This window comes from Gavia stellata, chromosome 9 (genome assembly GCF_030936135.1).
Source record: "Gavia stellata isolate bGavSte3 chromosome 9, bGavSte3.hap2, whole genome shotgun sequence".
NCBI classification, from domain to species: domain Eukaryota; kingdom Metazoa; phylum Chordata; class Aves; order Gaviiformes; family Gaviidae; genus Gavia; species Gavia stellata.
The window spans coordinates 34,634,296-34,649,489 of NC_082602.1; the positions used below are offsets into that span (position 1 = coordinate 34,634,296).

The 15,194-nt window shown below is 46.2% G+C and overlaps 1 protein-coding gene across 1 annotated transcript in view; it reads left to right on the forward strand.

The window, feature by feature from the left end:
* The first annotated feature begins 6,537 nt into the window (after nt 1-6,537).
* GRK5 (G protein-coupled receptor kinase 5) overlaps nt 6,538-15,194 on the forward strand; it is a 166,210-nt gene continuing 157,553 nt past the window's right edge. Inside the window, exon 1 of the mRNA XM_059821532.1 lies at nt 6,538-6,674. Within this exon, the coding sequence (XP_059677515.1) occupies nt 6,623-6,674 (52 nt within the window). The 5' untranslated portion in view covers nt 6,538-6,622. The remainder of the gene's footprint in view (nt 6,675-15,194) is intronic.

A 15,194-nucleotide genomic window follows, 5' to 3' on the forward strand; every position in this document is an offset into this window, starting at 1 on the left:
AGAGCAGCCAAAATAGCGTTATCTACTCATACATGCACAGAGATACTGGGTGGCTGGCTGGGCTTTTGATGAAGATGGAGGTGCCCAAAAGAAGATGATAAAGATGGAGGTGTTCTGCACAAGGGTGCAGGAGACAAACTGTTGCTATAGCCATGGTGAGATGAGGGGGAAGAAAATGTGGATGCTAAAGGATACAGATACCCGCATAGTTGTCTAACTGCTTCCTCCATCCACTGATTTCCTTTTACTCCAATAGACATCGCTTTTGATTTTGAAGCTGTTCCCTTCAGGCTCAACACCCCCTAACAAGCTCTGCGTGTGCATTTGAGCATGTGTGCATAGGTGTGTGCAAACACAGTGCTGGGTCAGTGAAATAAGAGGTTCTGAGTTAAGGAGCCTTACGTACCCCTTGCTTCTCATTAGCGCTTTGCTAAAAGAAACCTGAACGTGTGTGAGAGAGTTCAGTTTTGACTCTTGCTGATGAACCAGGGCTGCTTGAAAGCACCAGCTGGATGGCGACTGCTGGGAAGGTCACTGGCTGAGCAAGGGGGGTCGGCTGACTGAGCTACTCGGCTTATTTGCATGTCTGTTACCTAAAAGTTAGGGGCATTCTTGCTTAAAAACCCCTCAAAGCCTAAAAGTGGAAGCGAGTAAACTATTTGTATGTTAGAAAATATGTGAGATACAGTGTGGGTGAGCCATGCTGTAGCCTGCAGCCCTGGGAGGTGGAGAAGGAAGGACCGGTTGTTGAGAGATGTGTCCACAGTAGAGGTTAGGGACGTCTTTGTGCCACTGCTGAGGGCTGCCGGCGGAGCAATGAGGAGCAGTGCTGAGCCTGGGACACATGCAGAGCAGCGACTGTCGGTTAAGAGCAGTAAAGAAATAGGAGCTGTTACCTGGGCTGATTCCCTGAACAGCAGTGCAGAATGGCACGTCTGCATCCACAGCTGTCTAACTGGCAGATCCCCTCAAATGGAGAGACGTGCTCACCCAGCCCAGTCCCCCGCGGCTGGGCATCAAACTGGGCGCCCAGGGACAGCTGGGCCACAGCGGTTCCTTTCCCTCAGCTGTGGGAGCTGTATTGTGGCAGCAAGAAAAGGGCTATTGCTAGGATTTCCTGAGGATGGTTGTCTCACCCACAGATGATTATTCACAACTTCTAAGTTGATGTATTCTAAAACGTCCTTCCCCCCTCCCCGGAAAGTTATATTTGTTTGAAACTCTTTGTTTAAACACTTGGCTCGCAGGTGGGGAAATAATTGCTCATGCTTTGCTATGAAGGCAGCATAATTCAGCTTCTCAGACTTCTAGGCAAGAACTTGAACTACTGCCGCTTAACAGGGGGTTTATTTTCCGTTTTTACTGGGAATCCCTACAGTTTGAAGATGGACCTTGTCACTGCCAAAGCACAGCTGGCAAAAGAGTTGTTCCTTTTTCCTCAGCTCTGTCTCTGGCACAGGCTAGAGCAGCTGCTAAACCCAATTCTTCTTGCCATCCGAAGTTCAAAATAAATCTACCGAGCAATACCATATGTGCATCTTTCTCCGAATCTTGTTGGTTGTCTGCTTTGCTGTCTCCCACAGGCTTTTGCCTGGCCGGACAGGCCCCAGTCTCATATCTCATCCTGCAGTGCTGGTTCATACTGGTGCAGCATGAGCTCAGCAGTGCACGGACATGTTCGCATGTGAAGGATTGGAGTCTTCAAGCCTGATTCAAATTGAGACATCTGAAGTTGGTGAAAGACTTTCCAGGGATTTCAGCAAGCTTTAGAGCAAAGTTTGTATTGTTACAAGGTTCAGAGCAGTGGATAAGGCACTTGGATGGATAATGGGAGATGCAAATTTTATTTTTGGTTAGGATACTTATCTGCCTGCTCTCACTTTGTGCCTCTTTTTCCCTATCTGGGGATAATTAAATACACCTTTCTGGTGAAAAACTTTGAGCTCTGTTGATAAAAAGTGGTAGATAATGCTTGTGTGTTGCTACCACGATTTTTTTGTGAGTTAGTTTTTAAAGAGCTCTGAAAAATCATTGTTAACACAACAAAATGCTAGTAGCTGCATCTCTCTAAACTTGATGAAAGGGGTAAGCATATCCCAGATCAGATCTCCTGCTGCTGTGGGTCACTGAATGGCAGATTCTGTGCAGAGTACGGGATGCATATGTCTGCTTGTTTAAAAAATAAGATCTGCTCATCTTCTAGAAGGTTATTTAATTCCATGTGCTTAAATACTGTAACAATCATTTGTCCTCTACCTTGAGGAAACAGATAACTGAAAAAAAGGTTTGAAAATGGAAGGAAACAACAGAGGCATAAACATTTTTATCTAAGCCAAAGCCAAAAGTTTCGTTTAGACATGATGCATCACCCCATGGCTGTTGGTAGATGGCAGCCTCCGTCCTTATGCAAAGGGCTCTGTAAAAGGTTACAGCTGCCTGCAAATGCTTTCTCATAGGCCTGTGTGCTCCCACCTGCTGATACCGAATCTCAGCAGGAGGCAAAAGAATTTGGCCGTTTGTAGGAATAAGTTTCAGAAGCGATTCCAAACACAATCCAGCTTAGAGCTAATAATGAACAGGCTTTACTGCATTAATTGCGTGTTGTAACATGGATTTAGGAGATAGCTGCTGTCAGGGTATGTTTCCAATTGATAGGTATAGGCAAAAGCCTTTTTGACATCTGGTTTGCTGGGGGTCTTATCCTGACCTTTCAAGCAGGCTGTGCTGAGGCCAAGCAGTTTGTCTCTGGTGGCAGGATAAAACTGGGTGTGTTGCTGCTGCGTTTCTGGCTGGAGCTGCCTGAGCCCACCCTGCCGATGACTCAGCCCTTAGCGCGGTTCAGAATATCACACTCGGCCTTGCCGCTTTCCTGTTCTTATTACACTGATGCATTTGGGTCTTGCACGGTGTTGGCGTTTCATTTACAAACCTCTCTTTTCCCATAAAGGAAAGATGGCTGCCGACCCTGCTTTATCCTAATGTTCAGCACTCAAAAAGGGTTTTTTTCTGAGCCTTTCCCAAATGACTTTGGATGAAGATGTTTTATTTAAAAGCAGAACAACCAAACACATTAGGCACTTTAGAGAGCACATTTTTCAGAGTTTAACTGGGTTTTGGTAGCCTCTCCTTTTTTTTCCTTCCAAAATTGGCTGCTTCTGCATACGATTCAGATGAGTTTTTCCCTTTTCCCCCAGCAAGCACTGAATCAGGATCTTTAGGGCCAGCAAAAAAGACCTGTGTTCCTTCCCTGCCACCTTGTCTTTGAGTCCATGCTTGAGTATTTCAGCACCAGAGTTCACAACAGTGAATAGAGTAAGATAAGCAGTGGAACAGACTCACAGGTCTCCTGTTTCTTTCTCTCTCACTCACCAAGAACCCAGCTGCTCCCTTACATCAGGTGTCGACATACCTTGAAATTAAAGGACTGTGTTGTCACAAGAGAAAATGGGTATAAATAAATCTACCTCTTCCTAATATTTTTTATTTTTGTTGTTTTTGTGAACCAGGTGTTCCAGACACAAAACTGAAGATACGGACAGCTATGAAGAAGTCATGAGGTAAGACTCCACATGCTGCAGTGGGTTTTGCAAAGACCAACTGAGGGACTTTAAGGAAAGCAGGTCTGTGCAGTGGTACTTGCTCTGGCAACCCATGGGGAGCCACATCCATGAAAGCCGCCATCCATCTGAGGCCTGTGCTGAAGCAGACCCTTGTCATTTATCAGTGGTATGTTCAGGCTTAAAAAGCTGTAGTAGAAAAGAGAGATGCAGTGAGGACTGATTGTTTTTCAAAGGAGGGCATTTGAGCTAGTAAACACACCTTCCACGTCCTAGTGCACCACACTGACTCAGATTTATTTGAAACAAATTTTCTTTTGTTAAATACTGTAAGAATCATTAAGAAAACTCATTCCATTGTTCTTATCAATAAACATGAAGTCAGAATTGCTGCTCCCCATGTAGATGTGTAACTAAGACAAACATGTTATTGCAGAATCCCGGCAGTCCAGTAGCAGAGCTCAGCTTTCCACTCCCTGCACTCAGCCACATTTAAGTTATGTGACTGCTCCTGGTCCACTTCAATGCAAAGTCATCCAGCTTAGTTGAAATAACCACTCTGGCAGCAGCACAACACTCTGTTCGATTGCTGCCCCTGTTTCCGAAGGGACTGTGTAACTGTGCCTTTGGTTGCCAGGAACGTGAAGTGCTTCAGAGCTGCACCGTTCATGAACACTAGGTAGCTCCATGGGATTTATGAACACCGTATAGATCTGTTGTAACTCTTTTGATAAATCTACTTACCCTTTCAAGAACTAAATAAATGTTCACAGAGTATACGGGACAACAACAACATGCTGGAGTCCCACAGGGCAACACTGCAGATGACTCTGTGTGCCTACCACTTGAGTATGTAGAGGTACATATAGATAATAGATAAAAGAGGAGCACTAGAGCCGTCGGGTGCACATGCTGTTTTCCAAGCGCAACTCAAATTAAGATCAAGATCTGCCCTCTTCATTCAGACACCTGTATAAAAGTTACACGCCAAACACAGTCAGTGTTCACTCAGTAAATCCCTCCCCACTGACCAGCCTGATCCTGAGATGCGGCAAGCACACCGATACCCCATTGCTGCCAGCAGAAGCTGAGCTTGCTGCTGAAGCGAGTGCTGATTCACAAAACGGGGACTGAGACACGTGTGTTCATTTTTCCTTCGGAGAGAGGGGTTGCGTGTAGCATTAAAAATGTTGTATGTAATAAAAGGCATAACTGTGTCTTCCAATATCAGCCACGTCTGATGTTGGTGTTGTCCTTGTGATGACCGTTGGTAGGACGCTGGGCAGGGATGTGAAATGCACTTACGACCTGAGTATGACTTGCTGTGTTTACAAGTGAGCATCAGTCCTTGCACAGAAGTGGTCAAACAACAAGCAGGGCAGACACTCCTTAGGAACCTCATCTCTGTGCTAAGGCTCTGGTTTCCAGGAAGCAATTTTTCCCTTAAGAATTATTTAATCAGAGAAAAATCTTCCGGTACTTAGAAACAGAACTGCTGCTCTATAGAGGTTGGCATTACAAAGGAAGTAACCACAACATGGCACGGCTTTCGGAGGCTGAATGTTTTCTGAAGCGATAGGAGAGAGGATGTGGAAGATTGAACATAGCAGTGCCACCTGCTACGCACAGTAACTTTCAAAGTTCTGACACTTAATCGGGTACAAAAGGCATTTAGTACAGCCATTTTATCCTAGTGCCCAAGGTATTATTCCTTAAATGCATTTCTCATTTATTTCCTATGTTCAGAAAACGTGTTCTAGGCAGTCTGCAAGTCCTGCCATTGCAAGTCACTTTTGCCTGGCTGCAGAAGGAAACATGGCTGGTACAATAAGAACAAAATATAAAAAGTGGTGTCTATGCTCCACTTACAGGAAGGTGCATGTTAATTTGATTTGCTTCACGTGGATTTAATCAATGCAAATACAGATGGGGGAAGAGCGTTCGTGAGAGTAATGGGTTGGTTTTGTTCCTCTTTCTTTGCTTGACCTGCTGAATGGATCTGCCCTGTTGCCAGGAAAATCAGAATCATGCTGACACGAGCATCTGTCCTACATAGAGGGAAGAGAATTTATGTTGTAATCTAGTGCTTAAAATTCTCAAACTTTCCACAAGTGGCTGATGTCAGGATAAAAAAAGTGGTGTGGCAGAGAAGATGGGATTCCCTCGGGTACTTCCTTCGGGGACTTTCAAGGTCTCCAGGAAGGCGAGAAGCCCGTGCCGAGCCCGGGGAGGGGGGCGTGCGTCGCGTGGCAGAGGACGAAGAAGTCCGCCGGTTGTCGGGGGCTCCTTCGCTCGGCCGGGAGCACCTGTGGGGCGCCGACGAGCACCAAGACCCGCCGCGGCAGGGGCCGGGCCGGGCAGGGGAGCCCTGTGTGCCGCGGGCAGGGCAGCGCCGGGCCGGGGCCGCCGCCGCGGGGTGGCGCCCGGCACCAGGGCTGCGCCGCGCCGCCGCCGTCGGGGCCGCGCCGCGGGGGGCTCCGCGCACCGCTCCGCGCATCGCTCCGCGCCCGGCCCGCGGCCTCCCCCCGCTCCTCTCCCCCCCGCGCCGAAACCGCCCCGCCGGCTCCCGCCGCCCGGGAGGCTCCGGCCGGCCCGCGTCCGCGCCTTCCCCTGGGCGGGCGCTCGCCTCCCCTCCGCGGGGACGCTGCGCGGCCGCGGGGCCGGCGCCAGGTGCGGCGGGGCCGCCCCAGGACTACACGTCCCGGCGTGCCCGGCCCCGCGGAGCCGGCGGCGGGGATGGGGATGGCGCCTGCGCGGGGCTGCGGGGCCGCTCCGCGGTGCCACACCCCCGGGGGAGGGAGGCAGGAGCGCCCGAGCCCTCAAACCACCGGGGAGCCCGCGGGGCGGAGGATGGAGTAGCGGGGCGAGGCGCCGCGGGAGCAGATAGCGCGGGGAGCGCCGCCTCCGCCCGGGGGAGCGCGGAGGAGCAGGGAGGAAGGCAGGGATCATGCACGGGGGGATAACGCGCTAGGGGCAGGAGGCGGGTGGTCGCCCGGAGACTCCGCACCTCGGGAGTGACGTCCTGCTGCAGTGCCGCTGCCTGCCTACGCTGCCCGAGCTCGTCAATGGAGCTGGAAAACATCGTTGCCAACACCGTCTTGCTGAAAGCCAGGGAAGGTGAGAGAGCGGCGGGAGGGGAGGGGAGGGGGGGCTGGAGCATCCTTGTCGCAGTCGCCCCTCCGCCGAGCGATGCCCGCGGGGTGCGGGCGGGCACCGGCGGGGCTGCGCGCCGGTCCCGCCGGCGGCGGCTGTCGGGGTGCCATGTGGCCGAGCCGGCGTTGGGAACGGCTCGTTTGAGAGAGAGCCCCGGTGAAAAGGAAAATGCCGCTTTCCCCTCTGTGTGCGGAGGTTTGGGAAAGGAAGTGAATGAGATTGCAGAGATTACAATATTCACCCATCTCTTCCTTCCCCCTTCCCGCCCCCCTCCCCTCAAATCTGGTCCCACAGATTGTGCTATTTCAGCGTCTATTGTTAAAGGTCAGCTGCAGATGCATTCATTCAAAAGGGCTTAGCAAATCTGCGAACAGCTTTCCGCGCCGTGTGGTGAGACCGGCAGGATCGTATCGCTTCAACGTACAGTCATTGCCTTATTCGGCGTTATTAGGTGATATCATGTTGCTGCAAACATGCCCATTGTTGAGCGTGTGTTTGTCCCCAGCCGGAGCCGGGCAGAGGGACGGGGGGCTCAGCCCGCAGCCTGCGGATGCCCCGGAGAGCCCCGGCGCCGCGGCCGGGAGCGGGGCGGGCCGCGGGGGCTCGCCGAGCGGGGGGCTGCCTCCCGCGGCAGCCGCTGTGGACGGGCAGCTGGATGCTCCGGGAGATGCTGGTGCCGCCGGCGCGGAGCAGCCGCTGCTCGGCGCGGTGCGCGTCGAAAATAACGCTGGGATGCCGGCTGAACGTCTCCCCTCCCGCCCCGAGAACCCGCAAAGCCGAACCCCGATAACCGCCAGCAGATCGGGCTCGCAGGGCTTTTTTCCTCCCTTCGGGAGGGGAGGCGGCTTCCCCTCCCCGCGCAGGGCGGTGCGTGCCCGAGGGAGGGTGTCCTCCCGGGGCGCACCGCGGGCGCGGAGCCGGGCGCTGCCCACGGCGGGGCCGGGGGCTCGGGGCTTGTCCCGGCTCCCCGCGGGGACCCCGTCCGTGCGGGAGCGTCCCCCCCGGCTGGAGGGTGAGCGCCAGGCACAAGCAACACGTCTCACGGTTGCAGCATCGCTGCCAAGGTGCGATCCTTTTCTGCCGGTTGCCACCCGGTTTTATGTATGCGTTTATTTACTTGCTTACTGTTTCAAAGGAGACCTTTTTCCGAGCCTTTATTCAAACTTCTGCTCCCTGAAAACACTTGCTGGACAGGGCATTTCTAGGTGCGGTACAACCTGCAGCCTTTTTTCCACTGTCCTCTGAAGCGCCTGGAACTGCCTGCTAGCGAGGCCGGGGACCGCGCGGGTGGACTTCAGCTTTGGTCGCTCTGAAGCTCTGGGAGTACAAGTGAAGCAATATTAGTTTTGTAAAAGAAATCATTCAAATAGTTCTCCCCTGGAGTGATCCTTTTGCTGGGAAAATAGTTCAAATTGTAAAATAATGTTTATATAACTCATGGGCTGTTGAACTTGTGAGGCTTAGCTAAAGAGTAAAGTCCCGAGATCCTCCCAAAAAAGCTCTATAAATAATGAGGGCAAAGGTGTTGTTCCATGCAGCAGATCAGCGAATTATAACTTTCTGACTTCTGAAGGAGAATTTTTATTTTCTGTTGTCATTTTCAATAATGTTTAGGATGCAGTTGTTGCTACCAGCACTACAGTGCTGGTTTAGATTTCAGTAGACTTTAGGAATACTTTAAAGGACTGGTATTAATTATAGTTATTGTGTGTTGTTTTCGGAGTTTTACAGTCTTTTTCTACCATCCTCAGCAAGATGGTAACAGTAATGTTGTTTTATTGTGTCCTATTAAAGAAGCTGTTAGCTCTAATTCAGATGTTAGAACTTTATCAAGATTTACTCCAAACTATATTCCAACTTTTTTTTTTAACAATGAATGAAGCTCCAGTAACATTTTTTGGAGGCCTGGTGCTTATTTGTTTTTAAAGTTTTTTTGGAGGGGGTGTGAAATTTTTTTGAAATGAGGAAAAAGGACAAGTTACGTACCTGGCATCAGAGCCACAAGTATTATGCCTGTATTGCATATGTTTCCACATTTTTAGTTATCATTGCAAGGTGCTGTGAGTAAAGTGTTTTTAAAATTTGCAGGGAGTAATGTAGGTGGATGTCACTGCAGATGAAGAAGACGGACAGGATATGGAAGACCAAGAGTAAAAGCAAATTAATATATTGAGGATTATGGTATCTAAAAATAAGTGTGTTCCAGGTCCTGCAGACTCCGTCAATAGATTTAGCTGGGCGAACATGTAGCCAAAGGCAAGCACATGCATGCGTGTTTCCACTTGTTAAGTCAAAAGTAAAAGCTGTATTAGCTCAATTACATGGAGGTTGGTGCCTGCAATGTGGTACTTAATGTCAGAAGAAGGAAAATGATGGGATCTACTCTGCAGACGTTAGTAAGAGCAGAAGTTTTATCACAATGGCAAGGGGAACACAAACCCAGTATCAGTAGCAAAAGGGAAATTTTAGATGAGTTTCAAAGGGAGGTTTAGGTAGACCTGCAACATTAAGTACAACGGTGAGGACTTTTGTAAGGGACTCAGAAGTAGGGCTGAGTGACCACCACAAATATTTTCTAGCAAATATTGGTTTAAATTTTGCAACTCATTTGCTTTGGCCTTGCTAGCGGTTTTTCTGTGGTCTCTCGTGTAAGTTCCTTTGTGACTAAGTTGTATTAAAGCAACCCCCAATGCAAAGCGATTTTTTTTTTTTAGCTGAAATACCTGGGAGCAAGTTTTATAACTGTGATACGAATACTTGCACTCGAATGCTGATGATTACAATGAGAAGTACACCCAGAATTAACTGATGCCATGTGATACATGAGTAATCTTGTTAGAGGAACAAAAAGAGTAAATGCAGTTCACATACAAAAAGGTATTTCACGGAATAATTTTGAGGAGAAAATATATTTCAGGAAGTCTTCATCTTTTTGCAGAATATGAAGTTTTTGACACAAAATTACACATAAGGGACTTCTTATACTCAGAATTCTGCCAGTCTGAACACGTAAAAAATTGAGTTTTATTGTCTTTGAAAGTAATTTATAATTTATTAGGAATAAATTTATGCCGTTTCCTCAATTATAATTTCTCATTTCTTGGATGCAAAATCCCATTTCACAAATCGCTAGTCCCTTTTAGGACTGAATAGAAAATACATCTGGTTTAATTATAGGAACCAAATAGGTATTTGGGACCATCTCGTATTGCCTGGGGAAGAGAATAAGCAGAGAAGGGAAGACAAGAAAGATGAGAATCATAAAAAGAAAAGCCAAATAATAACAATTGCAGTCATTTCAGGTTGAGTAGGAACCCCAAATTATGAGGTGGTGAAACATTTATCTAGATCTTTTTGCCTTCATGTTTCTGAGTCTCAGCAATCGTGTCTGAACGACAGAATCATCTAGCCATTGGTAATGGAGATATACCATGCCGCTAGCAGCGAGTCTGGGGTGGTGAATGAATCCCAATTCATTTTCCCAGTTTAAGGTTGTTTGACAGAGGGCATCATCAGAACCAAGGATCCAATGGAGGGGTCCAGGAGAGACCAAGGACTGAGTCTCCCAACATTTCAGAGGAGCTTTAACAGCCCTAACCCAGAGAAGCGTTAAAACACATCCACAGGGTCATGAATCTACCCCTGCCTGTCAAAAGCAATAAGCTGATAAAAGGCAAGTCTTTCAAAGAGACTGATGATTAAACTGTGATGTTTGTATGAAAACCAAACAGTACGGTCAGATAAGTGTGACCAAGGCATGGTGATTACCTAGATACTCTTCCTCATGATCCATTCCTTCCTAGCTGTAAGATCAGTCTTCCCTCATGCTACCTGCTGCTTCTGTGTACATGAGCTTTCTTAGATAACCTGAAACACATTTCAAAACCCAAATGCAACTTGACTCTGAAACTGCAAAATCCTTTACAAATTTGTACAGACAGACAATTCCCACCACTTTAAAGTTTTAGTGATAACTAAATTAGTCATCACAGTTATTAGTTTTAGAACAGCCAGTTTGGAAGATAAACCATTGTTTTTCTCAGACCTGGGGTTTCTAAAGTGCAAAGTTTACCATGTAAACCTGGTAAAAGGAAAAAAAACCTTCAACCACTAAAACACAACACAAATGCATTCCCCCCCCCCCCCCATGTTTAGGTAGACTGGAATTCTAAAATAAGCTTATTTATGGCACCCAAGCAGAGCCTTTGACTGGCCTCGCTGAAAGGGGTGACCTTCTTTTTATATATCTCAGAATTTTTTGATGAGTGTACGCTGATGCCACATAACATGCAAAATGTGCCTGTTCATAAATTGCTGTATTTTTAGCTTGCTTTTGCAGGATGATCACAGGAGAGATTTGTGTGTGTCCTTATTGGCAAAAGACTAGCAATAAATCCTGAACAAGAAGCATGATTGCTTTCCAAGAACTTGGCTGCAGAGCAATTGGAAAAAGGGCAGTAGAACAATGAAAAGCATATTTTGAAGGAAAGAAGGTGATTATAGTGACAGCCAAAACCCCATGGAGAATATGATTATTGCAACTTAACTTTAGCTACTTCATTAACCAGTGTTTTGAATGCAGAATCTAAGGTCCTGTCCTGTATCCCTTGATATAAAACCAAAGTACTTTGTAAGGAAAATGTTGTCTCTATAAGACGAGGAGGCTTGCACGCAGTGACTCAGTTTAGTTTTCTTTTTGGAGTTCAAGAGAAGCTCTTCACCACTGCAATAGCTTAAAAAAGACGATATTCCAAGAATGGAATCAGCCATTGCTTCAGATGCAACAGGGTGCTTTTAACCAGTAGCTCAAAAAAAATGGGATTCCTTTTCAAGCCTGTAACCATTTCTTTCTGGAAAAAAGAAAATATACCAAAAAGTCCTTGATATTATAATCAAGGAAATTCAGAAAACAGGAGTCTTCAGGCCTTTGTGAAAAGAATGTGTAAGTCTGAATGACATAAAGATCTCCTTTTCCAGAAGGGACTTATTTCTGTAGCCATACCTGGCTTAGAGCAAGTGTGGGTCTGTGTGAGTGTGTAGAACTGGCTTGAAGTCCCTTTCTGGTGGTTTGGTGTTTTTTTTTTTTAATAGCAGGGCTGATGCACAGCAAGTTAAGAGCTGCGGTAGCTGTGCCCTTGGTGGGCACTCTGTTCTGCTGGAGTTCTCCCTGTGGCCCACTACACCAGCTTGCAGTCATGGGCAGCAGGTCTTGGGGTGTGGCAATGCTAGAGAAACCAAGAGCTCTTCCACTCAAACTTCTGTACCAAACAGAGAGGACTGTGCCCCTTCACGTGTGGTGTTGTGGAACTGTGATTTTATAACCTAATTGCTATCTAGCTTGTTGGGGTTTGTAGGCACTTCAAAAAATAGTTAGTACTGAGCTGTGATGGTCTCTCAAGCTGTTAACACACAGAAGCTATTAGCTAGTAAAACTTCTAGAACAAGTGTTAACTATGGAGGTTTGAATAGAGCTGCTTACATCTGCCCCATTAACCTCACGTGATTGCTTTCCTCAAGTGCAAAATCATAAATCTAGAGAGAAACTGCCTGTAGTCAATATCAATATGTTCCTTTTCTGAGAAGGTTTTAACCTGGTGTTGCTGAAATTGTCCACTCAGAAAAGAATTGTCAGTATTTATACAAGACATAGGCATAATTTTGTGACTGTATCTAGCTTTTTGTATTAAGAGTATTCTGAGATAACTTAGGCAAAAATGTCTGAAAGAGGTGGTTTTAGGGATGCTCTACTGAGAATGTTACCAGGCCAGCAGCACTTGGACCAAAGTAACACATGTGTCTTTGTGATAAACAGCTCCAGAATGAAAGCCTCAACCACAGCCTTGCCTTGAGATGGATCCTTTGTCACCAGCAAGTTGGTAGATGGGTGTGCACTGCCCCATTTTGAAGGCAGTGAAGAAGAAACAGCTGAAGAGGAATGCAACAGCTCTGACTTTGCTGTTTCTAGGCCCCAGGGGTATGTTGTACCTGTTCCGTGGCTGACCTTGCTTCCTTTTTCCTTTATACCTGTGGACGGTACAATGAGTTACTATTGGAAAAAAAAAAAAACAAAACAACTCACCCCTGCGTCAGTTCAATCTTACTTCTTGAAGATGAGCTCCCTTTCCAGGTACTGCTTTGCTAGCTAAGGTCTGTTAATGATCTCTCTTTCCCCCACTCCAAAGATGAACATCTGTGTGCTGAGGACTTTGATGCTTGCAGCGAAGGGTCTCAAGACCCGATCGTGTATTCAGACATTAATACAGATGTGCTCTGATCCTCATAAAGCCCAAAGCTGACTGCTAGGATGTAGGCAGGGTCCTTCTGCCTGGGTAGAGACGGAAGTTGTGTTTTTATTGCTTGGCTGACCTTATGTATTTAGGCATGTAGCTGATTCTTCTCCTATATTATTTTTATGCCAGTGTTACTCTGTGAATGACTTCTGGTTTGTAATGATGCAAAGAGAGCTACTGAAGCTCTAAGTTAGGTGCAAGTAGTCAATGGGATTATTTCCATGGCTAAAATATCCACAAAATCACATCAAGATCCATATCGGTGCATTGAAAAAGTTTAAAAGCAAATTATTTTATCAAAGCAGTTACTGTCTTTACAAAATATTAGTCAAAACCAACCAAATAAACAAGGGTTCCTCTTCTTTTACAGCTGGATAGCAAATACTATCCTTCCAACAGGTTTTTTTTTTGTCAATGAAAATGGTAGCTAAGGATCTAACTCGTGCTCATCTATGAGATCTTCCCCTGGATCTCTATTTCAAAAATACTCTATATGCTCTATTAGTTTTCTGTGTGGCAGTGGGTAAGAAGAGAATCAATTGTTCCTTATTTTTTACAGGCACATAATCTAAACAATAACAAGATGATATAATCCTAATATTTCTTTAAGACCACAGGATGTGAAATTAAATTAAAAGGCCAGGAAAATATAGAACCCTGCAGTTTGATTACACTCAGCTGGATTATCTTTGTAATTATTTTGCTTGGAGGATTTAAAAATGCATACTGCTTTGTGAGAAAGATTAGGCAGGGAAACCAAAATAAAAGTAAACATTCTAAAGAAAATATTGCAAAGATGATGGGTATTTTATTTCATTAAAAAATAATAATCCATAGAGTTGTCTGGTAAAATGAAAAGATGGAACAAAGCATAGGTGAGGGGGAAGATGGATGAGGCTGCAAAGTGTAGAACTGGCTCAGCTGCTTCTAGTTCATATAATACCTCTTCAGATGTAGTTGCAGAAACTGTCACAAGCATTTATTCAGGGAAGAAGGGCAGGCTAAAAGGAGTAGAAATTCACACAAGTACTCAATACTCAATTTGGACCTGGGAGTGAATAATGCAAATAATATTAATGAAGGAAGGGCGGCTGTCTGTGCTCTAGGTTGAAAATAGTTATTCACAGCTAACTTCTCAGTGGCACAACAAAGGCTGAAAAATTTGTATATCCATAATTTCCAGCACCTAGAAGTGCGTTCACTATGCATGAGTAATCCCATGGACTTCATGGGGGGACTGCTTGGTGCTTGGAAATGCAGATTGTTTGCACTCAGGGCTCAGTCAGTTCTCACTGCAGCAATGCTTTTCCAGTCAGTAAAACTTCACCAATATAACTGAAGTGAAACGAACTAATAGCAGCCATCGGGAAAGGCTGCTATGTCATTTTGTCCCTTGTCCTCCATACACTTTTTAAGGTTTGAAACAGTTTTGGTATAAAAATGACTCAATTTATGTGTCTATCTTTCAAAGTTTCTTTGCGGTTTAAGAAATCTTGATTTTTCTGGTTAAGTTTTCCTTACTCTAATCTCCTTAATTGTTTAATCCCTTTTGTACAGTTTTCATTCTCCAGGTACTTTCTGTTTCTTGTCAGTTATCATCTTGCCAAGTTCAACAGCTTTTGTTCTTTCCTCCTTCCAGCTTGTCAGCATGGATGGTCTACCCCAAATTTCGTGTAGTTAGTCCTCAGGACAAGTTCACTCCCAGTGGTGGATTCCTAAGAGATGTGGCTAGGGGTGGAGCTGGTCCTGAATCCACTCCTCATCCTGGCCCACCTCAAAATCATCAGAAAAAGCTGGTCAAATGGCGAGGGACCCTAGGGCAGAGACAGTACCAAAGAGGGAGTACATCAGGATATTAGTAGTTTCCATCAGCGAGGTTGCTTGTAGAGTTCCCTGTTGCCCTGAGGATGCCAAAGAGGCAGTTAATAAGCAGTAGCAGCTATTTTTGCGTTGGTTGAGTATTCTCTTGGGTCCCATCGAATGTATGATTTCACTATGAGCTTGGCTTTTCCTGGTAGGCTGAAGTTATATTACAAGTTCTAGAAGTTACCTTATTTTTGGTACAGCACCTCTTTTGCTTAACTACTCAAAGAGCCAATCTCTACCTTGTGTGGGCGTGCAGCACAGTGACTTCGGGGACTGCTGTTTACTAGGTCCCAATGCTCCTGGACCATTCCCCTTTTCCTAGCATCAT